The sequence below is a fragment of the Typopeltis vanoorti genome, chromosome 8 (assembly GCF_054136105.1).
Source record: "Typopeltis vanoorti isolate ZY-2024b chromosome 8, IOZ_Tvanoo_1.0, whole genome shotgun sequence".
Classification (NCBI taxonomy): domain Eukaryota; kingdom Metazoa; phylum Arthropoda; class Arachnida; order Uropygi; family Thelyphonidae; genus Typopeltis; species Typopeltis vanoorti.
The window spans coordinates 74,680,742-74,701,730 of NC_143556.1; the positions used below are offsets into that span (position 1 = coordinate 74,680,742).

At 34.4% G+C, this 20,989-nt stretch overlaps 1 protein-coding gene across 1 annotated transcript in view; it reads left to right on the forward strand.

Moving 5' to 3' along the window:
* Positions 1-19,397, forward strand: part of sxc (O-linked N-acetylglucosamine (GlcNAc) transferase sxc) — a 176,352-nt gene extending 156,955 nt beyond the window's left edge. The window contains exons 20-21 of the mRNA XM_090397287.1: positions 7,232-7,608; positions 18,696-19,397. Of these exons, the coding sequence (XP_090253413.1) occupies positions 7,232-7,608; positions 18,696-18,852 (534 nt within the window). The 3' untranslated portion in view covers positions 18,853-19,397. The remainder of the gene's footprint in view (positions 1-7,231; positions 7,609-18,695) is intronic.
* Positions 19,398-20,989: the final 1,592 nt, after the last annotated feature.

Below are 20,989 nucleotides of genomic sequence, written 5' to 3' on the forward strand. Positions count from 1 at the left end.
AAACCCAGGTCATCAGACCTGAGCACAGTAATTCAGATGTGGTCGTATCAAAGCTTTATAAAGAGGAATGATAACTCCCTTATCTCTGCTTTTTAGTGTGTTTTTCAATAATCAAGTAATTCTATGAGCTACCCTGGCTACTTTAGCAATATGTCCTCTAAATTTCAACTGTCTATCTACGGCTGTCCCCCAAATCCCTGGCTTCATCATTTTCATGGAGTACAATTCCCTCAATTTGGTACTTAGTTTGTAATCTGCATAACTTTACATTTTTCCACATTAAACTAATACCCATTATCTTTTGCCCATACTGACAACCTATTTAAATCATCCTGCAAGTTCTCCACATTACCTTGATTCACTATTACTGTATGCCCACAGATACGAGACCCTTCGACACTTCTGCACATGTCAGAAGAAGGAGAATTCACTTTGATAATAGGGTATTCAATCTGTCTTGTGGGATGAGTTGTTTATTATTACATGTCGGAAAATTAACTTTTCTTTTATGAACATTGTAGTTTTTAAAGTGGTAACTATTTTGCTTGTATAACAGTTGGAAACTTTTATGTATAAAGCACGTGATTTTGCATGTTGGTGACCAATTTGTACATCGGCTTATTTCTTTTTCCCCTTCAACATAAATTAACTCTTCTTGGCAGGTTGCCAGACTAGAGTCTCGGATCTGTGATCGGACAGTACTTTTCCTAATTTTGCATCATCAGCAAATAACTGAATATTTCCTTTCAGGTTATTTCCCAAATCATTTATGTACAAATTAAACAGTAGTGGTTCTAGTACTGAACCTTGTGGCACACCACTAGTCACTTGCTTTTGCCTGGGTTCTGCTCCTCCTCCACTTTTTGATATCTGTTTGTATCTCTTATTACTGACAACCTATTTAAATCATCCTCCTGATTGTTCTAATTTCCATTATAGAGTTCCATGTAATATTTGTCAAATTCCTTTGCAAAATCTAGCAGAATCATTGTGTAGCCATTTCCTTCATCCAACTCGGCTGTCACTCTATTATAAAAAGTTAGGAAATTACTAAGGCATGACTGACCCTTCACAAAGCCACGTTATTCCTCATAGAGTATTACTGTATATTTCGGCGTATAAGTCAATATTGGAATTTTTTGAGTTTGAGTTTTTATAGTATACTCGTCATATAAGTCGACTCGAAAAATTTTTTTTTGTATTGACCAGTTGACCAATAGTGAACTAAAGTGCAATGGCTCCTATTAAAAGAATGAAATATGATGCGAGTTTTAAGTGCAAAGTTGATTAATTTGCAAAAGAAAATACTGTGTTGCTGCATGTCAGTTCGGAGTAAATGAAAAACTAGTTTGCGATTGGAGAAAAAATGAAACTTCATCATCATCAAATTCCTACCATGTATCCTCAAGGGGTGTACAGGATATGATAGTACTACATGAAAAAAATTACATCATTACTAACTTCCTATCTACAATTTTCCTCCAAATCAGTCTGTTACTTGTCAAGACTCCAACATTATCAGATGTTATATTTCTATCGTCTAAGGCACTTTGTACCGTATCAATCCACCTATATCTTGGTCTTCCTCTGGGTCATTTTGCTACCAACCTGGCAGAGAACACTTGTTTTGCTAATCTTTACTCGCCCATTCTATTTAAGTGACCATACCACCTGAGATTAGCTCTGCTAACGCATTCCTGGATGCTGACAATGTCAAGTTCTTTCCTAATATCCTTGTTTTTAATATGATATTGCCATTGATGCCATCTGTTCATGCCTCTAATCTTTTTCAGGACTCTCATAACTGCGGTCTCTAGTCTTTGTTCAAGTGTTTTACTTCTGACCCAGCTCTCAGATCCATTAGTTAAAACTGGTTTGAACACTGTCTTATATACAGCTAATTTAGTGTTCCGACTAATTTCTCTCTTATTCCATATGAATTTATTCAGTTGACTTCCCACCATACCAGCTTTGCTGATTCTGTTGTCTATTTCTATATTTAATTTACCATCTTCAGTAAAATCGTGCCTAAGTAGCTGAAATGTTTTACTTGTTCCACAGGTTCTCCATTCACAACACAGTTGACATTTTCAATGATTCTGCCTATTTTCATTGTCTTTGTCTTTTTATTGCTGACCTTCATACCATATCTATTACAACAGTTATTCAATTTAGTCAGAGAATTTTGCAGACTTGTAGCAGATTTATTTAGAAGTATAACATCGTCCGCATAAAACAAAGAGCTGACATTAACATCTCCAATTTTGATATCATGTTTAATACCACTTTCCTTCATAATGTGACCCATATAGATAATGAATAACAGAGGGGATAATGTACATCCTTGTCTCACACCAGATTTAACATTAAACCATCTTCCTGTACTTCCTTCAATTCTAACTGCTGACTTACAACACAAATAAAGACTAAGTATTGCTTGATATAATGCCCCATTGACACCATATAACTGCAGCGTATTGAATAGCTTCTCTCTTGGCACCTTGTCATATGCCTTTTCCAAATCGACAAAACTTAAATACAGATCTTTGTTATATTCCCATGCTTTCTCGACTATTTGTCGTAAAGTGAAGATCTGATCCTGACAGCCTCTATTTGGCCTGAATCCAGCTTGTTCTTCAAGCTTTTCTTCCACAATTCTTCTCAACCGTTTCTCAAGTATACTTGCATAGATCTTGCCAGGAACACTCAGTACGGTAATACCTCTGTAATTCTCACATTCAATTTTATCTCCCTTTTTATGTATGGGTACTATGAGAACTCTACTCCAATCATCTGGAATTTGTCCCTCTGTCCAGGCTTTCTGAACTATGCAGTGCAGCCACTGTAAGACATACCACCATACTTCAGCATTTCTGGTCGAATATCATCTACTCCTCCTGCCTTTCGACATTTGAAGCCTTTGACGGCTTTTTCTACTTCAAGTATGGATATATATTCCTGACTGCATGCCTGGTCAGCGTTTTTTACCACTGTGCTGTCATCACTACTTGTTTCATTTAGCAGTTTTTCAAAGTAATTACTCCATACTTCAAGGATATCTTTTTCTCCCTTTTTCATGTCACCTTTATCATCTCTAACTCCTTTTACAGCACTCTTTCCTCCATTCCTAAGCTTCTTCAACAACCTCCAGAATATTTTGCCACCTTCTTGATATTTATTTTCTATATTGTTGCAAAAGTCCTCCCATGACTTTTGTTTAGCTAGTTTTACACAGTGTTTAGCATTCTTGCATTTGTCTCTGTATTCTCTAAGAGCACAAGCTGACTTATTTGACAGGAACTTTTAATATGATTTCTTCTTTTCCTTTACTGCCTCTTTAACTGCCTGTGTCCACCAGGGAGTTCTGATTTTTTTATCCTTGCAGACAACCTCACCACATACCTCTCTGGTAGAATCAATCAATGTTTTCTTCAGAGTTTGCCACTGAATCTCCATGGTTTGATTCCTGTTCTCAAACGCATTCATTTTTTTCTTCAATAATCTTTGTGTATTTTAGTCTACAGTTCATATTTGAGAGCTGCTCAACTTTTATTCGCTTTAAAACTTTCTTACATGTTATTCTTTTCAATATGAAATTCAATTTTATCCTGCTCAAGACTAAATAGTGATCACTTCCAATTTCAAATCCTCTGTACACTCTGGTGTCCTGCACCAGGGAGAAAACATCACTATCAACAATAACATAGTCAATGAGACTTTTCTTATTCATTGCCTCTTCTCTCCATGTGAATTTGTGCACATTTTTATGTTGGAACATGGTGTTAGTAATAACCAGTCCATGTCCTGAGCAGAAATCCAACAGGTATTTGCCATTATTATTTGCTTTGCTCTTTTCTCCAAATTTTCCCAAAATATTTTTGTATGTCTCACAATCATTTCCTACTCTATTTAGATCTCCAACTAGGACCAACTTTTCCTCTTTCATTGTGTCAGTTGCTTTTTCTAAAGCCTCAAAAAATTCCTCCACTTCTACCTTAGTAGAACCTTCTGTGGGACCATAGGCACAAATAAGTCTCGTTGTCCAGTTCCCCATTCTCATATTTGCCCACATTACTCTACTTGAGACTGACTGCCATTCAAGAAGATTAGCCTCGTATTTTGTGTTGAATACTATGACTACTCCTTCTTTTCCTTGATTGTCATTGCCTGAATATAACATTTTGTATTTATTGCTCAGAAAGATCTCACCAGTTTTTGTTTTTTTTGTTTCAGTCACCCCTATTATGTTGATCTGGTACTTATCTAATTCCTCAGCTAGCTCCATTTCTTTGCCATTCAGGCTTCTTATGTTGATAGTACCGATCTTTAACTCTGGTGATAAACTTTAATAATGAAAATGCCAAAAAATAAGTGTGCATTACGGAAAGGAATTTGTAAGTTGCCTATTCTGGAAAATAATGTTGCGGATTGTGTTTGAGAAAATCGCCAAAACGGACTCATTATAATGAGAAATAATATTCATTTATTTGCTTTGAAGTGGGGCAAAGCAAATAAAAAGAACAGCGAAAACTTCAACGCTACAGTGAGTTGGTGTAGCCAGTTTATGGAAAAGAAATATTTAGTGCTTCGACTAAAAACAAAAATCACACAGAAGCTGCCATAGGATTTGGATGATAAGTTATTAAGTTTTCAAATATTTATAATTGCTAAAAGAAAGCAAAAAAAACGATTTATTGTCTCAAATCGGAAATATGGATGAAACTCCAGTTATGTTTGACATGATCGGGAATAGAACAATAGAATTGAATGGAAGTAAAACTATTTCTTTAAAAACAACTGGACATGAAAAAAGCTGTTTCAGTTGTACTTGCTTGTATGGCTGATGGTACTAAATTAAAACCTATGATAATTTTTTAAAAGAAAAACAATGCCAAAGATCAAAATTCCAAGAAACGTTTTTGTCCATGTTCATGAGAATGGTTGGATGGACGAAGCAGGAGTTAAGCTGTGGATAAAAAATATTTGGAATACGACAAGGCGCATTAAAAAATCCAAACTGTCTTTTAGTGTGGGACATAGTCAAATCCCATTTAACGGAGAGCATAAAATCTTTATTAAGAGAGAATAATATGGCAGTGATTCCAAGTGGGTTAACTTCACTAGTGCAACCGTTGGATGTTTGTATGAACAAGCCATTTAAAGACAGTTTAAGAAAACAGTGGAATGCATGGATGCAAGAAGGAGAAAAAAGTTGCAGAAAAGGAGGACAAATGCAAAATGTGGCTTTGGTAACTATGTGTGAATGGGTAGCGAAAGCATGGGATGAAATAAAACCAGATACAGTAATAAAATCTTTTTCAAAATGTGTTATATCTAACAAATTAGATGGCTCTGAAGATGATTTTGTTTACAATGATGATGAAATTGATGCTAAATCTGATGGAGAAAACAAATACAATTTATATGATGATATACCGGAAGAAATTACAGAACCACAGTACAATGAACTTTTCATATATTCAGACAGTGAAAATTAAATTTTAATTATGTAGTTACCTACCTATTTTCTTTTGTAAATAAATAATAAATATGTAAATAATTTTTTTTGTAAATAAATTTGACATAAGTTGAAATATTTTTACTTATTTACCCTTTTTGTATATCGCTAATAAAATTAACAGAGTATGATACGTACTAGTTTTTTCTTGGAAAGCAATCAATTTTTGACCTGGCGCATAAGTCGACCTAAAAAATTTAGTACTTTTTTTTTCAATGCTGAAAAGTTGACTTATACGCCGGAATATACGGTATATTCTTATCCGTCCATTCTTGAATTCTCTTTTTGACCAATTTTTCCAGTCTTAGAACCTACCTTTTGCAAGGGAATTATTTTGTCTTCTTTCCACTCCCTTGGAACTCTACCAGAGCTAAGACTTAAAGAGCCTAGTCAGAGGCATTGTTAATTTCTTTGCACATTCCTGCAAAATGCAAATATAAGGAAACAGTAATATAAGGAGACAACTGTTCACACTTGCTATGTGTGCTGTACTGTATCTTTAATTATAAATTGTTTACAAATATTTTTGCTTTATAGTGTATTTTATTATCATTAAATTTGTTTTGTGTATATCTTTACATTAAAAATAGTGTTAAATTAATTTTTTTAAAAATCCCTAAATATTTAATTGAGTTACAGACCCTTGTTTTCTGTGCAAATGTTAGTCTTGATTTGCACAATTTTCATTTACGGTACTTTGGTAGAACCAGTCTACCATGTAAATCAATGGTTATGTTTACTCCATTTATATTCACTAAATGCATTAGTATATCATTTACACACCCTGTACTATTTTTAGTGTATTTATGATTATGACTATTTCTTAGTAAGATGACTATTAGTAAAATGTCTTAAAAATATCTATATAAAAATTACTATATAAAATATCTAAAATTATCTCCACTGATAAGTTATGGGATATCAAGTTAACCCCAGATCAAACTTTTTCTTTGAATTAGAAAATAAAAATAAGCATCATGCTTTTTTTTTTTTTTTAAGTACCACTATAAGAAACCAATTTGATTTTTGCTGGCAGAAATCACTGTACAAACCTGTATCTATCCGAGATGCTTTGAAAGATTAAAAATTTTAGAAGCTAAATGAAAAATCTGGAGATGATTTTCTACTGTTTTTCTGAGTTTCAGTGATAATTGTAAATCTCAAATTAACAAACTCCACTGGTCAATGCAGGGTACAGTTTATATTTGCATTAAAATTAAGCATGTGACAGTTGGCTGTCACTATAATAGATGCTGTCATAACAAATTGCCAAAAAAAAAAAACTTCACCATAGTCCCATAGGAACAATGCTGTGTTCCTATAGGTTTCCTGTGGCTCTGTGGATTTGCTATAATGAGTCAGTTGTATATTCATTTATCCAGGGGAATGGGATTTGTTGCATACTTTGTCTAAGTTTGACTTATGTGACTTGAATATTCTTAGTTATTTTCTTGTTATTACAAGAAAATAACTAAGAATATTCAAGTCACATAAGTCAAGAAAATTAGCAATGAACATTTGCATCTCCATTGATTAGTTAGACCTGGATAAAATCATCAAATAATCAGTGGTCTGCAGTTGCTAACTGTAAGGCAGATGCTGTGTGTTTATTATTGTTTTATGTTTATCTTAAACATTTTTCATTACTGCATTGTTTCCAAAACAAAAGTTTAAGAATAATCATGTGAATACTTTTTTCTTTTTTTACTGTAGATTTTAAAAAGGGTTCCAAATAGTGTTCTCTGGTTACTTCGCTTTCCAGCTGTTGGTGAACCAAACATTATGTCATCCTCGGGGCACTTTGGTGTTGTTTCTAGCCGTATCATATTTTCAAATGTAGCAGCTAAAGAAGAACATGTACGGAGAGGTCAGTTGGCTGATGTTTGTCTTGATACACCACTTTGTAATGGGCATACAACTGGTATGGATGTTTTGTGGGCTGGTACGCCAATGCTTACTCTTGCTGGAGAGACTCTTGCCTCAAGGGTAGCATCATCTCAGCTTACGTGTTTAGGTGTGCCAGAACTTATTGCTCGTTCTCGTCAAGAATATGAAGATATTGCTGTTAGATTAGGAACAGACAAAGAATAGTAAGTTGAAAGTAAATCTCTCTCTCTCTCTCTCTCTCTCACACACACACACAAAGTTTGTAAATAAACTGTATGATATAACATCAAATAAAAAATAATTCACAAAATGAATGTGAAAAAAAATTAACTGGTACTTGCAGAAATGTAAACACAATTCTCAGATATCAGAATTAGAAGTCTGTATTTTTTTTTTTTTTTTTTAAACCGGATTTTACATACTTAAAATGGATGTCATGTAACTCACTCACATCCAGTCTCATCGTTATTCGGTATAATAGTGTTGGGATTTCATGCCGGCTGGGGCATTCATCTGGTTAAACAAGGCCCTTGCTGTTTTCCTCACCTGATGAAAACAGCTAGGGTGAACAGCAAAAAGTCAGCTACTGGAACAATCTCCAACTCAACATCTAGAAGAAGAAGAATAAACAAAACATCAGAAGAACTGAAGATAGGCACAATCAATATAAGGAGTATTAATGGAAAGGAAATCAAATTTGCAGACATAATTGGTATTACTGAAACAAAGACAAAAACAGGTGAGATCTTACTAAATAACAAGTATAGGATGTTATTTTCAGGCAATAATGATTAAGGAAAGGAAGGAATAGCGATAGTATTCAACACTGAACATGAAGATAAATTGGAAAGCAGTTTCAAGTAGAGGTATATGAGCACATTTCAAAATTGGAACATGGACAATGAAACTGATTTGTACCTATGGTCCCACAGAAGGTTTCTTCCAAGGAAGAAGTGGAGGAATTTTTTGAGTCATTAGAACAGGCAGCTGACATAAAGAAAATGGGAATAATTTTCCTTGTTGGGGATCTGAATAGCAGAGCAGAAAATGAATTCCACCAGGCTATATGCAGTAAGTATTTACTGGACTTCTGCTCAGGACATGAACTAGTCATTACTAACACCATGTTTCAACATACAGATGTGTATGAGTTCGCATGGAGAGAAGACACAAGAAATAATAAAAAGCCTCATTGACTGTTCTTTGTTGCTAGTAATATCTTCATGCTTGTTCAGGATACAGGAGTGTACAGAGGATTTGAAATTGGAAGTGACCATTACTTAGTACTAAGCAGGATAAAAATGGATATCACATCGAAAAGAACAGTATGTAAGAAACTTTAAAAAGAATTAAAGTTGAACAGCTTTTACAAGTAAATTGCACTTGACTATACAAACATTATTGAAGAAAAAATGAAACAAATTGAAAACAATAACCAAACATTGGAGTCTCAGTGGCAAACTGTGAAAAGAAGACATTGATTGATTCAGCTAGAGAGATATGTGGTGAAGTTGTGTGCAAGGATAGAAAAATAGGAACACTATAGTGGACACAAGAAGTTAAAGAAGCAGTTTTGGAAATGAGTAAAGCATACCAAAAGCTCCTAACAAATAAGTAAGCAGATGCCCTAAAAGAATACAGAGAAAAATGCAAGAAAGCTAAACTGTGTAAAAGTAGCTAAACAAAAGGCATGGGAAGACTTTGGTAAGAATATGGTAATATGGAAAGAGTACTATAAAAGGAATCAAAGATGATAACAGTAACATGAAAACTGAAGATAAGGATATCCTAGATGTCTGGAGTAATTACTATGAAAGACTGTTAAATGAACGAAGTAGTGACAGAACTATACTAGAAAATTTTCAAGAGGAATGCAAAGAGGAGTATATGTCATTATTTGAGATAAAAAAGCTGTCAAAAACTTGAAATGTAAAAAGTCAGCTGGAGTAGATGATATTCAAACAGAAATGCTTAAGCATTATTACTACTATTATGAGGGTGATCTGAAAAGTTCTTGGAATAATAATGAAAACACGAATTTATAATTTTAAAATTAATTTTATTTTTCAACATAATCACCCTTAAGACTAATTCATTTATTCTGGCAATGCTCCAGAGCTGTTATCTCGTCCCTGTAACAGTTCTCAGTAAGATCTGCAAAATACCCCTCTACAGTTGCAATCACCTCTTGATTCGAAGAAAAACGCTGAACCAGCGAGGGAGAGTTTTAGTTTTGGGAAGAGATAGAAATCAGAGGGAGCGAAATCTGGGGAATAGGGGTGGATGTTTCAACAATTCATAGTGCAGATCCCTTATTTTTCACATTACCAAAACACCTTTGTGGGCAGGTGCATTGTCCTGATGAAAGAAGATTTTTTCTTCTGCAAACCGGGTCTTTTCTCACGAATTTTTTCATCTAGTCTGGTTAAAAGATCGGAATAATATTCAGCGGTTATTGTTTTACCTTTTCAATAGTAATAATTAATAAACAAAATGTTTTTGGAATCTCAAAATACTGATGCCATGACCTTTCCTGCTGATGGAACTGACTTTGTCTTCATTGGCACTGAACAACTGGCTTCTCTCCACTGTTTTGACTGCTTTAGATTCTGCTGTGTAATGATGAATCCAAATCTCATCCATAGTAATAAATCAACATACAAAATCAGTTTTATTCTTGTTAAAATGTTCCAAGTACTGTTCAGAGATTTTCATGTGAGTGCGTTTTTGATCTGCTCTGAGCCAGCGCAGCACCCATCTTGCGCAAAGCTTTTTCATTCTTCACGCAAAATATATCCTACACGTTCTTTTGAAATGCCTATAGTCTCGGCAATTTCACGAACTTTGACTTGCCGGTCATCCAATACCATGTTGTGCACTTGATCAATGATTTCTGGTGGTGTTACTTACTTCACGTGGATAATCTTTAAGGCTGGTATGTAGGGGCCTGTTTTATCATCAGGCGAACCTAGGCAATTGTCTATGGGTGCTAAGACTTCGGATTTCCAGATTTTGCTACATAGTTTGGGGAAAAATCACAACCTTCGAAAAAAATGAGTAAAACCTTGAGATTAATAATAAAAACTGAAATAAGTTAAGCCGGTGCTCGCTGATGCTCCTACATTATTTTCACCTTTCTCTATCCCCCCCCCTTGTATACTTAACCTCAAGTGCAGAGATTTTTCCTCCTGGCATCTGTCCAAAGATGAGTGGGGAAGTTCCGGGGTATTATCCCTCAAACTAACAATCAATGGTCGCAACTAACCGACTGTTCTCACTTCTTATCTTCATTCCCTATAGACTTAAATCTGTTGATTTTTAGATTAAGCCCTGGCTTTGCAAGCTCTCTGAGGTGTGAGAAGTTGGGGATTATGTCATTCATTTTCTCACAGAATTGTCTTGTTAATTCAGTCCAGTTTATTCTAAATCAGTATAAGAATGCCGTGGGAATTTTCATAGAATTGCAGTGGCAGGGATTCTGATTGGTTGTATTCATGAAATAAGACTTCTGATTGGTCTTTCTCTTCGCTCCCTTTACTTGTCATCATCCCCACTCCGGCATTCTTCTACTGATTTCAGATTAGTCGGTCAAGCTTTTTCGTAGGCAACAGTTGAGTCTGATGGCTAATAGTTTTGGTATTTGTGTATCTAACATTCTTAAAGCGGCTGAAGAACGTTTGTGGTCAAACTAAATAGCCAGTGTTCTCCATAGAGCAGTATTTCTGTGAGTAATACCTGTCTATTCATTTTGTATGATTTAAATGTTACTAAAATTAGTAAAATTTCCAATTTAGAATTTTTTCGACATTGCCAGTATCGGTAGCAAGTTCAGAAAGGAGTTTCTCGAAATTAAAACTTACACTTCCTCTACGATGGCTCAGGAATGATTCACTGGTCTAGCAATAATATCTATAGAGCATGAAATTGCATCTACAATCAATATAGATGAATTAATTCAAAACTTTGTCAAAGCAAAAGCCCGAAAGATTAATTTTTCATAATTTTTGTATTTAAGATATAATAATTTTCTTGCTATGCAGATATTAGGAGTAATCATATACAGTAAAACTCCTTTTTTACACTTTTTAGGGGACTGGTGAAAAAAAGTGTTAATAGCAGGAAATGTAAAAAAATCATTAAAAAAAAAGGCTAAAAGATGACTTACTGCTAGTATGTGAGTCTACATACTAGATTACAAAATTTAATAACTGAAAATAAATGAATTTACAATTACTTACATTTATCTATTTAAAAAAATCATTAATTGTTGATTGTTTTTTCTTTTTCTGCACTCTTATAAGTTCCACCTGCCTCTCCACAGTGTATAAGGCATTAAATGCCCTATCGTCTCCTGATGCACTTGCAATATACCGTCTCAAAACAGAGATGGCTTCCATTGCTTCTTTACTAGTAGGGACGGTAGGTTCTTGATCACAGTCTTCTTCAACCACTTCTTCCTCATCTTCTTCACCAAGGTGGTTGGAAAGGATGTCCTCTACGCTTGGTACCATTGATGTGATCATACCAGCATCAACATAGTCTTGAAATGAGGAAGACTTATCCATCACATACCAGTTGTTGGGTATGTGATGGGTTCTGACATATCTTATTCCTCCTGTAGTTGTTCCTCTTCTTCTGCAAACGTAACTCCTGCTTTCCGAAAACAGTTGGATATGGTTTCAGGAGTAACATGCAACCATGCTTTGGCCACAATGGCATCAAGGATTGATATGGTCATTTGTTTTGGGTCCATACCATTATCATGCATAAACACAGCTTTTTCAACAAGCATTTTTCTATATTTCCATTTAAATGTGTGGATGATGCCCAGATCTAATGGCTGAAGCTCACTTGTACAAAAACACTAATCTAATGTTTCTGAGCCGCATATTTTCAGAGTGTGCAGGACATTTGTCTAGCAGTAGTAGTATTTTGCAGTGATTTGTCCCTATTTTAGCATCCAGAACATGGATGGTCGATGTGAAGATGCTGCTGGTCATCCATGCTGTGCTGTTGGCATCATACTTAGTAGGCAGATTTTTCACGTTCTTAAAACACCTTAGCTTTTTTAATTTACCAGTGGAGGGTGGAGGTAATTTTTCTGATACATCAACATTTACAATGAGCAAAACCGTTACCCTCTGCTTGCTGAGTTTTCCACCGTGACACTTTTCTCCTTTAAAACACAATGTTTTACTTGGCAGAATGTTATAAAAGAGCCCGGTTTCATCAACATTGAAAATATTTTTTGATTCGTAGTCCTGAATAATAATCTTTAGTTCATGTTTTCACTTGTTTACAGTTTCCCCTGCAACACTATTACTTTCTCCGCACACTTGATTATACACAATATTGTGATGAGTCTTGAAACGATCAATCCATCCATTCGACGCAGTAAAACCATTAATCCCCAACCTCGCAGTAAATTCAAGGGCTTTCACTCGGAGTATAGTACCATCGACTGGAATACCCGGCGCTCTCGTAGAAACAAACCACTCTGCCGCAAGTTTATCCAATTCATCGTATGTCGATGTCCGGATATATTTTCGTTTTTTTGACATAGCTCCAGATTGCTTTGCATAGAGTTCAGTGCTTGACCTGTTTTTTACTATCGCGTTCAAAGTGGACACGGAGAGACTAAGATCTTTTGCTAATTGAACATGTGTTCTGGCATGCCAATCTGCATGTCGCAGAATTGCCATCTTTTCTTTTACCGAAATACATTTTCTGTCATTTTTCTCCATGTTACTAACTTGGATCATCCACCACTGCAACTTGCAAGCAACTATCACACGCCAAATTACTTACCAGAAATTCTGCAATATCAATTCGTACTGTGATTGAAAAATCATGGTATCGCTCATCACTACTGCAAGCGTGTAAGCTACAGTGATGGCGGTAACGAAACTACAGCCAAAAGCAACGCCACCTGAGAACAGAAATGTGCAGATTTCCGCAGAAATCTATTCGAAAATCGATATTGCCACCCAAAAAAAAAAATGCAAATCACTGTAAATAACGTCCACATCGAGTTGTTAATGACGGGAAAACAATATATCATGAGAATAGGCTTTAAGACGGGACCAACGGAAAATGACATAAATGGCAGGAAAGCGTAAATTGTGGGAACGTAAAAACGGGATTTTACTGTATGTATACAAATGTATTGGTTTTGATTAATAAATTTTTTTAATGTTCATAATGATATTATTTTTATAAATATCCACGTGTGTAGATGTACGTGTGCTTGTGTGAGTATGACAAAATATATATAGAGAGACAATGTATAGGGGTGCCTAAATTTTCTTTGCCTAGGGGCATCAGATACTCTTGGACCGGCCCTGCTGGTATGGCCACGTTTAAACTCGGCGGCTTATTTCTTAATTGTCAAACGAAGGAGAAGAGTGCCCATAAACTTTTATGAACTTCAAATGAATTTCTTTTGGCATTAAACCATCTTTTACAAAGAATTTTATAACTGCATCATATTCAATTTTATCCATTTCAAGGGATACAGACAACACTTTTGCTTCAGGCAGCTGTATAAAACAAACTACTTGATAGAATGACTTGCAATTTCACATGGATGCTTATGATAGGTGTACCAACTTAGAAAAAATAAAATTTCTTGCCGATAGTGTTGCCATCTATGGTTGAGGCTGAGAACTTTTCAGACCACCCTTGTACATGACCCCTCCAGGGAGTCCAAAGACTCAACAATTGGTGGTGATGGAGGGCAGTAGAGTCCAAAGACTCTACTGCCCTCCACCACCACCAATATTTTCACAGACAATCACAAACAACAATGCCCAGTGCAGGATTTTAACCCACACCCTTTGGCTGGATAGAGATATGCTAACCACTCGGCCAACCAGGCTGGCAAGTATGGTGGTATAAAAGTTTTGCAGTGGGCTGGTCAGAAGGTCGAATTCCCAATGATTGGAGTAGAGCTCTCATAGTACCCATCTATAAAAAAAGGAATATAACTGATTGTGAGAATTACAGAAGAATTTCTCTACTAAGTGTCCCAGGTAAGATTTATGCAAGCATACTTAAAAAGAGGTTGAGAAAGATTGTGGAAGAGAAACTTGGAGAAGAACAAGCTGGGTTCAGGCCAAAGAATTTGTCAAGATCAGATTTTCACTTTAAGACAAATAGTTGAGAAATGTTGATATGACAAGGATCTGTACTTAAGTTTTGTAGATCTGGAAAAGGCATATGACAAAATGCCCAGATTTCTCTGGGATTTGACAAAACACTACAATTATATGGGGTGAATGGAACATTATACAGAGCAATATATATTCTATATTTAAGTTTTCAGTCAGCAGTTAGAACTGAAAGAAATACAAAAAGGATGGTTTGATGTAAAATCAGGACTAAGACAAGGGTGCACATCATCTCCGCTCTTATTCTTCATCTGTATGGATCACATTATGATAGAAAGCGACATTAGTCCTGATTGGAACATGTCAAACTTCGATTTTTTTTTTTTGCTTTATGCAGTTGTACTCCCAAACACATCAAGTGCAAGTCTCCAGTATTCACTAAATTGAATAACAGCTGTAACAAATCTAACAATACTAACAAAAAAGGCAGTAACATAGAAAACTTCAGCTGAATGGAGATCCTATAGAACAAGTAAAATATTTCAGCTATTTAGGCATAGTTTTTAGTGAAGCTGGCAGGTTAAATCTGTAAATAGACAATAGAATAAGCAAAACTGGTATGGTGAGTAGCCAGCTGAATAAGAGAGAAATTAACCAACATACACCATCACCCTTCTCAACAATATGGTATCTTAAAAACACTAACCCATAGAGCTAGAGCAATTTCTTCCAATGACATTACTCTCACTGCTGAACTTTCTCACCTGCATCATGCCTTCCTGACCAATGGCTATAATCCCCATAAGATAGATAAAATACTAAATGCTCCCCAAAAATCCTATCCACTATCTATTACAGAAGACTACAACAAAACTATCACCATCCCATACATCAAAGGCACATCTGAAAAAATATCTAGAGTGCTTAACAAACACCAACTACACACTGTATTTAAACCCTATGTGAAATTGGCAACTCTAACCAATTCACCTAAGGACAGATTCTTTCCTTTATCACATCCAGGAGTCCATGAAGTGTCCTGTTCATGTCATCGAGCCTACTATGGACAGACAGGAAGAACTGTGGACATGTGCCTCGGTGAACACAAAAAATATACTTTCGCTATGGCATGTCGGGTCTGGCAGACCATGCTTTGGATACCCCTGCACATAGGATCAATTGGAAAGAAACAGAAGTACTGCACAGAAGCTTTTACAAGTCAGAGTGGTTGTTCCTGGAATCAACAGAAGTCCTGAAACATACTCCAAACCTCAACAAGTATGGCTGTATAAATCTACCAAAGATTTGGGAGACAGTCATCCTAAGACCAAATTAATGTTTTTTTTTTTAAACTTAGATGGTGCCTAATTAGGACTTTAGTCTTTGTGTTGCATGCTACAATTACTCATACTAGTCCCACTGTTACACTGGATTGCAGTTGTCTCGCTACTCTAACAAACTTCGTTTGTATGCTCTGAAGATGCTGGATATAATACCAGCGAAATATTAGCATTTAAGTTAATAAATAGTTATTTTATTATCAATCTGTTCGCATCTATCTATACCGTTAAAATCCAATCAACAAACACTGTATACAAGACAGTGTTTAAACCAGGTTTGTTATGGATCTTAGAGTTGGGTTAGAAATAAAGCACTTAATCAAAGACTAGAGACCACAGATATGAAGGTGCTGAGAAAAGTGAGCGTGAACTGATGGCATTAGTGGCAGAATCATTTAAAAATGAAGATATTACAAAGGAACTTGAAATCATTAGCATTCAAGAATGTGTCAGTAGAGCTAATTTAGTTATGGTTACTTAAATAGAATATTTGATGCCAAGATGGAAGGAAAGAGACCCAGAGGAAGATCCAAGTCTAGGTGGAATGATTCGGTGAGAAGTGACTTGGAAGCACACAATGTTAGATATGACAATATTGGAATGCTCATAAGTAATAGATTGATTTTTAGGAAAATTATTGATCATATCAAGAAATTGATGAGTGTTGATGAGGAGGTAAGGAATTATATTCGGATAATAGTCAAAAGTGAAATATGGGAATGGTTAAAATAATTTTTCATCAATTTCCACATATTTATCCTCAAAGGATGTTCAGGCTACTATGACAGCACTAACATGATTAAGTTTACATTATTAATAATCTATCTGCAATTTTCCTCATAATGTCAGAACTCTGGTATTGTCGTATCTAACATTTTGTTCTTCTAAAGCACTTTTGACTGAATCAATTCACCCAGACCTTGGTCTGGGTGAAGTGATTCAGTCAAAAGTGCCTTAGTCTTCATCTGGGTCTTTTCCCTGCCCATTTTGGCACCAAATGCATGTTTTGCTAACCTTTTCTTTCCTATTCTATTTAAGTGACTGTACCATTCTTAGATTAGCCCTGCTCGCAAATTATGATGGTGTAATGTGATGATTTTTTTTTTTTTTTTTTTTTTTTTTTACCCCCATATTTTTATAATGTTGAGTAAAGGTTAGATGGTCTGTTAATTGAACATGAACTTTGATCTGGTAAGCTTTAGGAAGTTGTTGGATATTAGGAAGTTAGATCATGTGAGTCATATACCTATTGTTTCTTGATATGTATGTATTCTAAATTATAGATGATATATCAAATGCAGTGAAGATGTCATTAATTTTCTTTGTTCTGTAATAAGTTAATACTTTAAATTTCTGTAAGGAAGGTAAAGTGGAAGAAAATAATTAATCTATGCAGAAGCAGATGCATATCTGAAGACTTTTTTTTTTTTTTTTTTAATTTGCTTCAGGACTTAAACATTTTTGTATCTTAATGGTTATTGTTGCATCAGGTTGCCTGAAATTTGAGCGACTATAATTTTAAGACTTCCAGTTCAATGTGTTAAGCTTATTCATATTCCAGTCCCCCAAATGGCTGGAAATTCAAATTTATACCACATTATGACAAATGTTTTTAGATGATTTACATTGCCTATAGTTGAGACCTTGCCCTGCTTACTGGTGGCCTCTAAAGTAGTTTGTTTGAAAAAGTTCTATATTTTGTCTCTATTACAGGATTCACAGATTATCTCATCTCTACCTTCACTTCAGTACTAAAATATTCTGTAGATTTACAGTATTTTATTAGTAGGATTGACATAAATTATGGTATTGCCATAAGTAGTGATGTTAATTAAAAAATGAATGAAAATGTCTAGATTTTTGCTGAGAATTAAAAAATTGTTTAAATAACTAATAAGTGTTATTTGCTTTTAGTTTATTGTTGATATGCACTTGATTTTTCAATTTCCTTTAATATTGTTAGTTTTAATATTTGTATTATTGAGTTTCATACCAAATTTTTACAACTATTTAATTTGGTTGAGGGCCTGAAGATATAGTGTCTTAATTAAGAGGGCAGTATCCTTTGCTATATGCAAAAGGATTAAGCTTTATATCAGCCTTAATATTACTTTATATGGTTCCATGTAAATAACCTGATAAGTAAAGATATATTTGCAATCCCATGTTAACCTGATTTATCAGACGGACTTTTCAAACATGTCCTTGCCTCTGTATTGTGGTCAGCCTTGATATAATGCCCTTTAGTTGAAGACTTGAGTTTATATCTTTCTGAGACATGAATATTTTTAAGGATTTTTTTTACATGGTCTAGAAACTCTGCTCTTCACACCAAACATGGAACTTTTTCAAGCCATTTCAGCATTCCAATAAGCAGGCTAGTGATCTCACCAGACAATGAAGTTCATCTCCCACTTAAGTTGCTTACTTCATTTTTCCAGCTATTTCAATCCTGTATATGCTGAATTACAACTTAAAGTATTAATGATCCATATGCTTGTGTTTGTTTTTGTTCTTAATCCTTTATGATTATTAAATTCCTGATATGTGCCCTTGAGAGGTGTATAGGATACATTGATTTAAAATAAAAGCTACAAATAAAAATATCCAAATGATTGAAAATAAAAGGTGACATTTCAAAAAAAAAAAAAAAAAAAAAAAAAAAAAAAAAAAAAAATCACCAGTTCAAGATTTGCTTATTAAAATTTAAAGTTTTGTTAATTCTGAAAATCCAGCTACTTTTGATTAAAAAAAAAAAAATCTTAATTATGTATTACTTTGTATTTATTTAATTTTGTTAATCATCAAAAATAGGCACACTTTGGTTTTTCTTTCTTTCAGCCTTAAAGCCATTCGTGCAAAAGTCTGGGGATCACGAACAGAAAGTCCCCTATTTAATGTGAAGATTTATGCTTCAAATCTAGAAAAAGCATTCTATAGAATGTGGGAAAGGTATGAAAATGGAGAGAAACCCGATCACATTACAGATTGGCCGTGAAATGTACAGTGTTGAACTTGGAAATTAATTAACTCATACAGAACAGGCAGTAGCTCATCAGTATTTGTGCCACAGAAACAAGGATTGAATTTTTTACTGCTTTTTCTGTTTGTACAAAACATCAAATTTTCCATTACCTCAGTCATTTCCTGAGTTCATAGGATGATCGTATCCTATTCATCATGGATAAGGTAGTGTGTGTGCTTCAATTGTGACGTGGAACTGCTTGAAACTTTTTTTAGTTGATAGAAGATCACTTTGTCTCCTCCTTACCATGTTCTCATTGTAAGCAGTAATAGCAGATACCAGGATATTTAAATGTCTTATGAAGAGAATATGGTTAGGTTAAGTCAAGGTAAGTGTTATACATAATGTGGACCATTTGTTAGAACATGAAGCTTTAACTTGAAGCCTGTAAAAAATACCCCATTTTATGAACTGTTGAGGCTTCTATCCAGGTCGTTCTAATAAATGATTTGTGCACTATGTGTATCCTTTATGGATTGTAATAAAATATTTAATAATTAAAAGGGTTTCACCTTTAATCCTTTGTAGGTTCTGTTTGCAGCAAAATTTGTAGTAACCATCTTGTTTCATGAAACAAATATATACTGGTACCTAGTTTTCTAGCTGCTGTTTGAAAGCTTTCTTCCGGTGTGTTTCCAGAATAGGATCTTTATATGCTTTTGCAAAAGTGCTATTTCCTGGAGTTAATTTCTTGTAGCTTTATGAGTTAATAAAACTTGTTGAGTTTGAAAGAAGCACATTTAAGTTTGGCTAATTTGAAAATTGATATTAAAAAAAAAAAAAAAATAGAAAATTGTTCTCGAGTAAGTACAGTTCATTTTTAAAATACTAAATCTTGATTTTATACGACTGATATTTATACGATTAACTTTGAATATGCTAACAGTGAAGTAATATAATTCTGTTTATGTATTGAAATTAGTGTGCTTATAATTCTTTGATAAAGATCCACAATGAATGGAAAGCTGATCATGTCAAATAAATTTAAGATTTGGAAATCATTGTCATATAAACCCTCTTCCATGCCTGTATTTCAAGTCTACTTTATCATATGACATAAATTGCAAATATCATCTCTGTGTATATTCTCTAGGCATGTATCAGATTATGATGGTTTAACAGTATTTCATGGCTGGTTTTTGTTCATCTTCCAAATTGGCCTGTTATTTTTCAGATCTCAGATTTGCCTCAGCTCTTACTTACATGTTAATGTTGTGAAGCATTTCTAATTACATCAACCTCCCTGTCTCATTTCTGCCATTTTTACTTCACTTATATTGCTAATCTTTCATCTTCTGTTCTGTTGTAGGGAATGATGCACCATTGTAGATTCGTTTTGCTTACACATTCAGGTTATTTTTTGATATCCTCACTTTTCACTATGGTCCTACCATTAAAGCTACTTACTTGCTCTCCTAATTTTCCTAAGAATTCATCGATGTATGGTTTCCAGTCTTTCATTGAGAGTTATTTCTAACTCAACTTGCAAAGTTAATAAGTTAGTTTGAACAGTCTTGTGCACTGCTAACATGGTGTCATTGCTGGTTTCATATAAATTGGATCAGTTAGCTTCTTATCTTACCAGTCTTGCTTGTCTACATCTGTATTTAAGTAGGCATCTTAACTACAGTTGTCTAAAATAGCTTAAATGGCCTGTTATTAATGGCCAATTAACTTCTTGTATAGGTTCAGTATTGGGAATGCATTTGATGTTTTTATCACCTATTTTGTACCAAATTTGTGACAACAGTTACTTAATTTTAATAAACACTCAACTTATGGCAAATTTATTTAAGAGAATAATCTTCATTAGAGTAAAGAAGTAAGCCTACTATCCCTGTTTAAATATCAGGTTTTAATACTCATAATCATAAATAACATTAGAGATAACATTGCTGTTTTTGCTTCCAATGTTTACTTTGCTAACCTTTTTCAGCTACCACTGCTTAGGTAAGCTTGTGTGTTTAATATTTAAGCAGAACTTATCTGAGATCTTAAATTATCTCTGCTTTATATATTCTTGAATATTAATATCAGGTTCTTTTTCTGTGAAAGTTGCAAATTGTCAATTTGGCATAGACTATGTATCACTGTTATAAAGTCTCATCTA